Source organism: Neofelis nebulosa, chromosome 6, assembly GCF_028018385.1.
Source record: "Neofelis nebulosa isolate mNeoNeb1 chromosome 6, mNeoNeb1.pri, whole genome shotgun sequence".
Taxonomy (NCBI): Eukaryota; Metazoa; Chordata; class Mammalia; order Carnivora; family Felidae; genus Neofelis; species Neofelis nebulosa.
This window is the reverse complement of record NC_080787.1, coordinates 53999103-54011657: the sequence shown is the minus strand read 5'-3', so window position 1 is coordinate 54011657 and position 12555 is coordinate 53999103. Positions and strand designations below refer to the sequence as shown.

The 12555-nt window shown below is 38.7% G+C and overlaps 1 protein-coding gene across 3 annotated transcripts in view; it reads right to left on the bottom strand.

The window, feature by feature from the left end:
• Positions 1-12555, bottom strand: part of FBXO9 (F-box protein 9) — a 47352-nt gene that overhangs the window by 20900 nt on the left and 13897 nt on the right. For all 3 annotated transcript variants that reach the window (XM_058734261.1, XM_058734260.1, XM_058734262.1), the window contains 3 exons: positions 6712-6865; positions 3445-3504; positions 1982-2081 (listed from right to left, as the gene is read on the bottom strand). In XM_058734261.1, coding sequence (XP_058590244.1) covers positions 1982-2081; positions 3445-3504; positions 6712-6865 — 314 coding nt within the window. The remainder of the gene's footprint in view (positions 1-1981; positions 2082-3444; positions 3505-6711; positions 6866-12555) is intronic.

Here is a 12555-nt window from a genome sequence, read left to right as displayed (position 1 = left end):
GAGGTAATATAATAATCATTACCAAAACATGATTTTCCTGTGTATTGCTCATTTTAAAAACCTGACATTCCCTGGAAATGCAAGCTGGTGCAGCCACTCTGAAAAATAGTATGGAGGTTCCTCAAAAAACTAAAAATAGGGGCGCCTGGGTGGCTCAGTCGGTTAAGCGTCCGACTTCAGCTCAGGTCATGATCTCGCAGTCCATGAGTTCAAGCCCCGCGTCGGGCTCTGTGCTGACTGCTCAGAGCCTGGAGCCTGTTTCAGATTCTGTGTCTCCCTCTCTCTGACCCTCCCCTGTTCATGCTCTGTCTCTGTCTCAAAAATAAATAAACGTTAAAAAAAAAAAAAAAAAAAAAAAACTAAAAATAGAACTACCCAGGACCCAGCAATGGCACTACTAGGCATTCATCCAAGGGATACAGGTGTGCTGTTTGAAAGGGACACGTGCACCCCCATGTTTATAGCAGCACTATCAACAATAGCCAAAGTATGGAAAGAGCCCAAATGTCCATCGATGGATGAACGGATAAAGAAGATGTGATATATATATACAATGGAGCATTACTCGGCAATCAAAAAGAATGACATCTTGCCATATGCAACTACGTGGATGGAACTGGAGGGTATTATGCTAAGTGAAATTAGAGAAAGACAAAAATCATGACTTCACTCATATGAGGACTTTAAGAGGTAAAACAGATGAACATAAGGGAAGGGAAACAAAAAGAATATAAAAACAGGGAGGGGGACAAAACAGAAGAGATTTATAAATATGGAGAACAAACAGAGGGATACTGGAGGGGTTGTGCATGGGGGGATGGGCTAAATGGGTAAGGGGCACTAAGGAATCTACTCCTGAAATCATTGTTGCACTAGATGCTAACTAATTTGGATGTAAATTTAAAAAATAAAAAAATAAAACAAGTTAAAAAAAAAACAAAAACCTGACATTCTCTCATGGGTACAGACACTCCTCCCTTCTCATTTCAGCAAATTAAGCTTTTAATGATGGATTAAGCCAAAAACAGTTTTATAGAATTGTTTTGCAAATAGCTTCAAAAGTACTGGTTTAAAATTCTCTTGAGCTCTGTCCATATAAAACTATCAATGCCACTTCATGACTTTCCTGCAAGCGGCATCTGTCCAAAGAAACAGTTTCTTTCCTGTACCTGTGCTTTTAAGCAAATGTTACAGTCTCAATGTCCTCCTAGACACCTTAAAAGAATAATAAAGTCCTGTTATAATTCAGCATTTTCTTAATAAAATGAAAAACCTTTTTTTAAAAAAATGTATAGCTTCTGGGGCACCTGGGTGGCGCAGTCGGTTAAGCGTCCGACTTCAGCCAGGTCACGATCTCGCGGTCTGTGAGTTCGAGCCCCGCGTCAGGCTCTGGGCTGATGGCTCGGAGCCTGGAGCCTGTTTCCGATTCTGTGTCTCCCTCTCTCTGCCCCTCCCCCGTTCATGCTCTGTCTCTCTCTGTCCCAAAAATAAATAAAAAACGTTGAAAAAAAAAAAAATTAAAAAAAAAAAAATGTATAGCTTCTAACATACAAAAAAGGAGAAAGACTAGTTTGATGAAACCCCGTGTACACATCACCCAATTTCAACGATTATTAACATTTTGTCAACTTTGGCCTATTACATTTTAATAGGTTTGACTTTTTAAAACAGGTTTCAGAAAGCTGAAATGTGTCTTTTAATTTACTTTCAATAATCACTGGTTTTACTTAAAAAACAAAACAAAAAACTCTTGTTACCTTGTCTTCGTTATATCTGCCTAAAATGTGCATTTCTATATTTTAATCTTAGTATTTCCCTAACTAAAAAAAATTCTACAACTGTATAAACAAGTCTTTATACTAAAGACTATATAATTCAACAGAATTACCACCATCTTCTTATCATGTTAAGAGTCAACAGGGCAAAGATGCTTAACTTTAACAAACTCTACGTATTACTGTCTATCGAATTATATACGCACTAGCTGTTTCCAACGCCATCACCATCTGGAGACCGGGTATAAGTAATCTTGAACTCTATATCAGGTACAAGTTGCATAGCCCTACGATAAAACTTGATGGCTAAAAGAAGAAATAAAGCTAAATTAGCTATGACCGCACATTTTTGTCATTTCCTTTACCTGTAACTGTGGTTTAATTTGGTAACTTTCTTTACAAAGAGCCAAATTCCTTTTTTTCTGTATGCAATAGTTCAGTGAACAAACTTATTTCCAAACCTCACTACTCAGAAGTAACCTTTCCTTTTTCTAAAGCTAACACATTATACAGGCTTAAGGATGCTGTATTTCATTCACTCTTCGCTTTTTCCCACCTTTTCCCTCAGCCTCTTAAGCACTGTTAGAAGTGATCTTAAGTGGTTGTCTTTCTTGGGCTTTGAAAAAGCAATTGTTGTAGCCCCAAGAAAAACACTTTTAAGCAACCTTTTCTTTCTAGGTTGCAGAGTTGAGGATAATCAAATGCTTCCTACTAGGTAGAATAAAGAGGTTTTTTTGAATTTAACCTTCAAATCCAACTTCCTTTAATCAAGCTATTATTTAGCTAAATAACCTTTAAAAGCTACTTTTTTATGAAGTTCCTGGCCAGGTGGTTTAGAGCTGTAATACTTAGTAATCTCTCCCACAAAGCTATACCAACAGAACTTGAAACTTCAAAAGCCTACCAGCTCTTTTTCCCTTAGATGGAGTCTATTCAATTCAATATATTCTGCTGTGTTCTATCACTCTGGGTGAATTACTATACACTAAGTGGAAATGGGACTCTCACAAACTAATGAAGACTATAGAGGGCTTTCACCATTTGGGCTCTTTTAATATCTCAGGGTAAAAATATCACTAGAAGAAATGTGCAAATAAAATGCAGTAATCCTGAAAATGTTATTTTTGGGGCATTTTCAAATAATTAAAGCAAAGCATCTTTCCCACACCCCAATTATCAGCTTTACTTTCACAAAATGGAAGCCTACTTACATGCCTAATACAGTAAAATGCCCCATCACTTTATTTATGCATTTCTAATGGATTAATAAGAGACAATTAAAGCTGACAATTATTCCTTTGTGTAAATGTAAATTAGAAGATAGGTTCTTGAAACTATCTTTTATATTCTCCTCCTCTGAAGTCATTTTCATCCATAAAAGAATACCCTGTTTTTAAATGAGAAACAATTATTTTTAAGACTTTAATAATGAAGAATTAATAAATAGTAAAACCTAAATGTAGACCAATATGATGATGTGTCACAGCAATATTCTGGAAAATGTTACACAGAAATATAATTTTTAGTTTTGATTTGTTAAAAAACAATTTCAAATATAAGGTGACTGATGTTTATATACCAAATATAGTCTAGTTAAAAAAAGAATTGGTCAATAAGAGCTGTTATTCAGAAATGTCATGACCATATGATCCTGGGCCCTGAGTTTTACCTTCATAGAGAGCTCCATTCTGTTCTTCTTCTACTGCTTTTAGGAAGAGTTCTCGAGCCTATAAAAATAGTGAAATGCAATTTTTGAAAGTCTGTATTAAAAATGAGTATGCATGTGGGAATGCAAGCTGATGCAGCCACTCTGGAAAACAGTATGGAGGTTCCTCCAAAAACTAAAAATAGAACTACCCAGAACCCAGCAATGGCACTACTAGGTACTTATCCAAGGGATACAGGTGTGCTGTTTCGAAGGGACAGAGGCACGCCCATGTTTATAGCAGCACTATCAACAACAGCCAAAGAATGGAAAGAGCCCAAATGTCCATCAGTGGATGAATGGGTAAAGAAGATGTGGTATATATATACAATGCAGTATTACTTGGCAATCAAAAAGAAGGAAATCTTGCCATTTGCAAATATATGGATGGAACTGGAGGGTATTATGCTAAGCGAAATTAGTCAGAGAAAGACAAATATCCTACGACTTCACTCATATGAGGACTTTAAGAGACAAAACAGATGAACATAAGGGAAGGGAAACAAAAATAATATAAAAACAGGGAGGGTTGGGGCACCTGGGTGGTTTGGTCGGTTAAGCGTCTGACTTCGGCTCAGGTCATGATCTCACGGTCCGTGAGTTCGAGCCCCGCATTGGGCTCTGTGCTGACAGCTCAGAGCCTGGAGCCTGTTTTGGATTCTGTGTCTCCCTCTCTCTCTGCCCCTCCCCTGTTCATGCTCTGTCTCTGTCTCAAAAATAAATAAACGTTTAAAAAAAAAATTAAAAAGAAAAAAAAACAGGGAGGGGGACAAAACAGAAGAGACTCATAAATATGGGGAACAGGGTTATGGGAGGGCTTGTGGGAGGGGGGATGGGCTAAACGGGTAAGGGGCACTAAGGAATCTACTCCTGAAATCTTTGTTGCACTAGATGCTAACTAATCTGGATGTAAATCTAAAAAAATAAAAAATAAAACAAATTAAAAGATAATAAATTAATTAAAGCCACTTTATTTAATAATAAAAAAAATGAGTATGCATGGCAGAAGGGCAGTCTTGCCAACAAATAGTGCCAGAACAATTGGACATCCACAGGCAAAGTAATGAACTGTGACTTAAACCTCACATCTTACATAAGAATTAACTCAAGGGGCGCCTGGGTGGCTCAGTCAGTTGAGCATCCGACTTCAGCTCAGGTCATGATCTCACGCTCTGTGAGTTCAAGCTCCGCGTTGGGCTCTGTGCTGATAGCTCAGAGCCTGGAGCCGGCTTCAGATTCTGTGTCTCCCCCTCTCTCTGCCCCTCCCCTGCTCATGCTCTGTCTCTGTCTCAAAAAAAATTTTTTTTAATTAAAAAAAAAAAAAAAAAGAATTAACTCAAAAATGGATCACAGACTTAAATGTAAAATATAAAACTTTCAACTTTTAGGGAAAAAAAATCTTGGAGATTTATGGCTGGGCAGACAGTTCTTATACTCAATTCCCAAAGCATAATCCATAAAAGGAAAGGATGATAAACTGGATCTCATCAAAATTAAAAACTTTTGCTCTGTGAAATACCCTGAGGATGCAAATACAAGCTACAAGCTGAGAGAAAGCATTTAAAAGCCACGTATTCAACTAAGGACTGTATTTAGAATGCATAAAGAACCCTCAAAAACTTAACAGTCAAAACACAAGCAATACAATTAGAAAAGACAACATATTGTACAGAGAGGATATAAAGATGGCAAACAGCACATGAAAAGGTATTCAACATCATTAGCCATCAGGGAAATACAAATTAAGATCACAATGAAGTATCACTACATACTTATCAGAATAGCTAAAACTAAAAAGTAACGACAACACCAAGGGCTGACAAGGATGTGGAGACCGTGGGCCACTCATACATTGCTGCAGGGAACATAAAATGGTACAGACACCCAAGAAAACAACTGGGCAGTTTCTTTTAATCAAACAGGCACTTACCATACAACCCAGCAATTGCACTGTTAGGCCAGAAAAATGAAAACTTACATTCATGCAAAAACCTGTACATGAATATTCATAGCTGCTCTATTAATAGCCAAAAACTAGAAACAACCCAAATGTCCTTCAGCCGATGAATAACCAAATTGGGGTATACCATACCGTGCAATACTACTGAGCAAAAAAAGGGAACAAACTACCGTTACACACAAACATGGATAGATCTCAGGGGAATTATGCTGAGTGAAAAAAGCCCACCTCAGAAGGTTATACACTAGATGATTCCATTTATACAATATTTTTTGAGTATCAAAATGATAGGAATGGAGATTAGTGATTGCCAGGGGTTATGAATGGTCGGGGGGGGGGGGGGGACGAAAGCGTACAACTATAAAGGTGTTGACAGAGAGAGCCCTGTGGTGCCAACAGTTATCTTGATCATGGTGGTGGTTAAAGGAAGCCACACATGTAATAAAACTGCATAGAACTATTTACATACATACATACAAAGAAGTGCTTATAAATTTGAGAGGTCTGAATAAGCTCTGTGCATTGAACCAACGTCTATTTCCTAGTTTTTGATATTGTACTATAGCTATGTAAGATGTCACCAACACGGGACCTCCCTATACCTGTTTCTGTAACTGTTTCAAAATAAAAAAACAAAACAAATATGGAAGTTTTTAGTTATCACGGTAATTTCAATTATTTACTGGCAAATCACTTGTAAGAAAAATTGATGTAAAGATGATAGCCTCTATGGAATAGGAAAAATGGAAAGCGTGCTGTGCCTAGTTCACATAAGTAGCAGCATTCAAAATTTTTTCAGTGTGAGCACTTCCAAAATTTTCCAGAATAAGGAAATAATTAATGCATCATTATACATCTGTTCAACACAAATTTTAACAAAATACTGCATTAATACCTTTGCAAAGGTATTAACATTTGAACAAGTTTTTTCTCTTTTAGTGCTTCTGCTAATAAATTCAGAGGCATCAATCTTTTAGAAACCAAATGGATCTCAGGGATCTATAAATTGCCAACGACAGTTCCACGAACATAGTATACCTCCAGAAAGAAGCCCATGAATGGTGGTATCATCCAAAGTACCTAGAAGCAGAAGTGAAGGATGGACATACTGGTATACTTTCACACATGAGGAAAAGTTTTGTTATAATTATAAGTTATGTGCTTATTTCACCAGAATACAACTATAATGATCACTTGCTTAAGACCACGCAAATTCTCATGTGCAACTGGAAAAAAAAGTTACTTTGTCACAATGTCCATAATACTTAACTTTTCTTCCTTTGCCAGTTCTTGCTTTCCTTTGGTGTCTGCTTTCAGTAAAGAGCCTTTTGCTGCTGCTCTACAAGGCCGAGTTTCTAAATTGCTAGAGCCTACACCTGGAGCAAGTTCAAACATCCACTGAGCTCGAAACATCTGGAGTTGTGCCTAAGGAAGGAAAAAGTACTTTAGGATTCATTAAGGAAGAGTAGCTTAGCTCTGAACAATTTATCAACAGGTCCAACATCAATTTCCATATAAATAATAGAAGACTAGAAAACATGGTCTTTTAAGTTACTAATATCCATTCGACACGTTACTTTCTAAAATAATGTTCTGCTTAAATCTTTAAAAAAATTATGAAGAGTCACCTAAGTCTGTCTATATAGGAAAAATCTAATGGTATCAGAAAACCAAATTCTGTTGAGCTGAAAAGAGAGGCCATCACCTAGGGGCTGAACTTAGAAGCTTTCAAACATTTGTTACCTGGAATACATCATCTACTAGATATGAAAAGTGCTGTTAAAAATTCTCTAGTTGAACCTAAAACCTTTCTTTCAATAGCCATTCTCTTTTTTAAAAAGGAACTATTTTCTCATATATGTAATAGGAATTTTTAAATACAGAAAAAAAGTGAAGTTCCCATTTGTGGTAGACTGCTGTGCTGCCCAGATCCCTTTAGGAATGAAGGCACTGATGAGCCCACCTGCTGGGACTAATACTGGGACTAATACAGAAACAGCCCCCAGCTAGCTGTCAGCCCTTTCAGGTATTGCCTCAGCAAGATTACACCCCTTCCCAGGCAATCCCTACCCAATGACTACCAATGGCTATTAAGTCTGAAAGGCTCTGGTTCCTCCATTCTGAGAACTACAGAATTGACTAAGGCCAATTCTTCCCTCCCTCTCCCTTCTATAGGTGTTGATCCCAAAAGCACTCCCCACTAAACCTCCCTCATCATAATCTCCACCTTCAAGTCTGCTCTCTGGGAACCCAACTGGCAATGTCCCTTGTCCCAAAGAAGACCATTATCAACAGGACTGTGTATATTATTCCTAGTTTTTTTTGAAGAGGTATATATAAAATACATGGTTTTAAAATAATTTTTCTTGCCATTCTGTTTTAGTTCCCACCCTACTTCTAACCCAAAACACATATACCTCTAACCTACAGAGTCTTTAGTAGCACTGAATGTCTATTAGATGACACATTTCATATAAGTTATCACAGTTTTAAATTCAGTAAGATATATTTATCTAATTACAATGAACATTTTTCTATTTCAGTGCACAAGGATTTACCCCATCCTTTTCAATGACTACAGTGTATTTCACTGTTTGAATTCACCATTACTTAACACAAGTGATGGATATTTATGGTTTTATTCAATTTTTTCATAAAACTGTTGTAAAAAACATTTTTGTACATATGTATGTACTCAGTTTACTCATTATTTTCTTAAGATTAATTTTCTGCAATGTATGTTTTTCATTTTGTTCCATCTTGCTAGTCTGTCCCCCCAAAAAGTTGTAGCAGTTTATACATCATGTGCACTGATTAAGTGTTCTCCAAGACTGAACAACAATGGGCAATGTTCACCAATCTGATTGTTTTAAGAAAACACCAGTGTAGATCCAATTTGTATTTTAAAAACTATGAGACCAATAATCTCTTCAAATATTTAATAGCTATTTGTATTATTTTTCCATTAGCTATCCATTCATATCTATCTTGTGTCCCTCTTACTAATTTATAAGGATGTTCCATATACTGAGAGTGGGTATCAATCATCTGCCTATATGTGGTAAATAGTTTTTCTAGCTGATCATTTCTCTTGAATATATGTCTCTTCTACATATAGGTTTTAACTTTTAGGTGGTCAAATCCATCAATCTTTATAAGGTGATGGGTTTTGAGTTATGCCTTATATTTTGTTCTGTTTTTTTGTTTCTATTTTTAAGTAGGCTCCACACCCAGCATGAAGCCCAATGCAGGGCTGGAACTCACAACCTTGAGATCAAGACCTGAGCTGAGATCAAGAGTCAGACGCTTAACTGACTGAGCCACCCAGGCACCATGAGTTATGCCTTATTTTGAACACTTTAAACTCATAAATCAAACTATATAACAGCAATTATTGTCATTTTCAACATGAGTACTCAGAATTTTCCAGAAGAAGGAAATAATTAATGTATTATATATTTTGTTCAATGCAGAATATTATAAAATACTGCATTAAGATCTTTGCAAATGTTAACATTTGAACAAGTTTTCCTCTTTTGGGTTTCTGTTAATAAACTGAGAGGCCAAGTGAAACTCCAGGGTCCATAAATTACCAACAAGAGTTTCATGAAGATAGTGTACCTATAGGAAAGAAGCCCATGAGGAGTGGGGGTATCATCCAAAGTACCTAGAAGTAGCAGTAAGGGATGGATAAACTGGTTCTGCTGTTTGTGGAAGATGGTAAGTGGGAGGATCCTGAGCTCACCTCCTCTAATGGACACACCAAGACAACAAGTATATCTACTGCAATTAATTCTAAAAATGACCTGAAGATGCAGAACAGATCTTCCACAGCTAGTTGGAGAGAGAAGGCCACATTGAAAAGGGTAGGAAGAACAGAGACACAGTTGGAAACCAAATCCCCAGGGTAATTAACCTCTAACAGGAGGGATATCGCAAGCACAGAGGAGCAAGGGGATCACCCCACAGCAAGCACTCCCAGCCCTGGGAAGATGAGTCCTCATAACATCTGGCTTTAAAAATCCCGAGGCCTAACTCCTGGAGAGTTAAGAGAGCTACTGGATGAGTCTCCACCCTTAAAAGGCCAGCACACTAAAAACCCTATCAGCAAATCGCACAGAAGCAGCACTTTGAAAGTGCCTAGGGTATGCATGAAAGTATTTATTAATTAATGCCAGGACATGTACCAAAGGTGCAGGTACCTGCAGGAGAGTTCTCCTGGAACAAAAGTGCTAATGGGTGCCATTTTTCTTCCCTCCCCCAGTCTGAAGAGCTAGAGACATGCAAGAAGCAAATTCTAACACTATCTGTCTCCCTTGCTAACACTTGTGTGCCCCACAGCTGCATTTCCCTGTAGACCTCCCGCCGAAAATAGTTACATTTTTCTCCCGTTGAAAATAGCTACAGCCAGCAGGCAGCCCTGGGCAGGACCAGCACCCCTCCAAAGTGACTCCTTTCGTGGGAATGGAGGGAGATACCCCACAAAAATAACACATCAATTCCTGCAGCCAGGATCTTAGCTGGCTGTGCTGGGAGAAGCCGTGCCCTTTGGTGTGCCTGCAGCTGTCAGTAGCAGTTAATTGCAGACAGCCAACGTGAGGACTGACTCCACCAACTGTAAAGTCTATAGCAGCTACAGTCGGGCATCCAACAGCACCAAGAGCAAAACCCGTCCAGTGCACCTATAGCAAACAGCAGATTATTGAAACCAGCTGGACCTGGAACAGTCTAACCTATCAGCATGCCCATATCAATCACAGCTCAGCCACAACAGGAGGGCACAAACAGCCCACACAGAGAACACTCATGGGACTGCCTGGTTCTGGTGACCAGGGGATTGAGCTACAGAGCATCTCAGAACCTCTTCTATACAAGGCCACTACTTTTTTAATGTTTTTTTTTTTCAGAGAGAGAGAAAGAGAGAGAGCGCACGAGCACACACACACAAAGCAGGGGACGGGCAGAGAGAAACAGAGGATCCAAAGCAGGCTCTGAGCTGTCAGCACAGAGCCAGACACAGGGGTTCAAGCCCGCGAATTGCGAGATCATGACCTAAGGCAAAGTTGGATGCTCAACCGACTGAGCCACTCAGACTCCCCAAGGCCACTACTTCCAAGACTAGGACATGTAGCTGACCTACCTAACACAGAGAAACAGAGACAAAACGAGGAGACAGGGAAAAATGTCCCAAATGAAAGAACAAGACAAAAATCACCCAAAAAAAGAGCTAAATGAAACCAAGATAAGCAATATGCCTAATAAAGAGTTCAAAGTAATGGTCATAAAGATACTCAACAGGGGCACCTCAACTAAGCATCCGACTTCAACTCAGGTCATGATCTCACAGCTTGTGAGTTTAAGCCTCGCGTTGGGCTCTGTGCTGACAGCTCAGAGCCTAGAGCCTGCTTTGGATTCCGTCTCTGTCTCTCTCTGTCCCTCCCCTGCCCATGCACCATCTATCTGTCTGTCTCTCATATAAATACTTAGAAAATAAATAAAGATACTCAACAGACTTATAAGTGTATGAACTCAGTGAGAACTTCAACCAAGAGATAGAAAATATAAAAAAGAATGAATCAGGGGTGCCTGGATGGCTCAGTCAGTTAAGCGTCCGACTTCAGTTCAGGACATGATTTCATGGTTCATGGGTTTGAGCCCTGCAGTGGGCTCTCTGCTGTCAGTGCAGAGCCTACTTCGGATCCTCTGTCTTCCTCTCTCTCTGTAGCCCCCACTGCTTGCGTGCGCTCTCTCAAAAATAAATAAACAGGGGCGCCTGGGTGGCTCAGTCGGTTGGGCGGCCGACTTCAGCTCAGGTCACGATCTCGCGGTCCGTGGGTTCGAGCCCCACGTCGGGCTCTGGGCTGATGGCTCAGAGCCTGGAGCCTACTTCCGATTCTGTGTCTCCCTCTCTCTCTGCCCCTCCCCCGTTCATGCTCTGTCTCTCTCTGTCTCAAAAATAAATAAAACGTTAAAAAAAAAAAAATTTAAATAAATAAATAGACATTAAAAAAAAAAAAAAAGAACCAAAAAGAGCTGAAAAACTCAGTAACTGAAATGCAAAATACATTAGAGGGAATAGCAGATCAGAGGACACAGAAGAATGGGTCAGTGATGTAATGAAAAGCAACCAAGCCAAACAGAAAAAAAGAGAAATATTAAAAAATGAGAATAGTTAAGGGACCTTTGTAACATCATCAAGTGTAACATTATTTGCATTATAGGGGTCCCAGAAGGAGACAGAGAGACACAAAACTTACTTGAAGAATAATAGCTGAAAAGTTCCCGAATCTGGAATGGGAAACAGATATCCAGGTCGAGAAAGCATATATTGCCCCAACAAGATGAACCCAAGGAGGTCCACACAAAGACACATATTAAAAACGGCAAAAAGTAATGATGAAGAGAGAATCTTAAAAACATCAAAACAAAACAGTTACATACAAGAGAAACCCCATAAGGTTATCAACTGATTTTTCAGCAGAAACTTTACTAGAGGCTAGAAGGGAGTGGTATGCTCTATTCAAAGTGCTGAAAGCAGGGGGGCCTGGGTGGCTCAGTCAATTAAGCCTCCAGCTCTTGATTTTGGCTAAAGTCATGATCTTGTGGTCATGAGATTGAGTCTCTTATCAGGCTCTGCACTGGGTGTAGAGTCTTCTCGAGATTCTCTCTCTCTCACTCGTCCTTTGCCCCACCTGCACTCGTGCTCTCTCTCAAAAAAAATAAATAATTAATTAATTAATTAATTAAAAATTAAAAATTAAAAAAAAAAGTGCTGAAAGGGAAAAACCTACAACCAAGAATACTCTACTCAGCAAGGCTATTACTCAGAATAGAAGAGATAAAGAGTTTTCCAGACAAAAAAAAGAGTTAAAGAAATTCATCACCACTAAACCAGCCTTACAACAAATGTTAAAGAGAATCCTTTAAGTGAAAAGGAAAGGCCATAACTAGAAGATACTGATAGAAAAAAAATGCACCGGTAAAAGGAAACATATAGTTAAGGCAGTAGATGAATCACTTGTGAAGCCAGAATGGAGGTTAAACAATAAAAGTGATAAAATCAATCGTACCTATAAAAAAAATTAGTCATGGGATACACAAACTAACAAGATGTA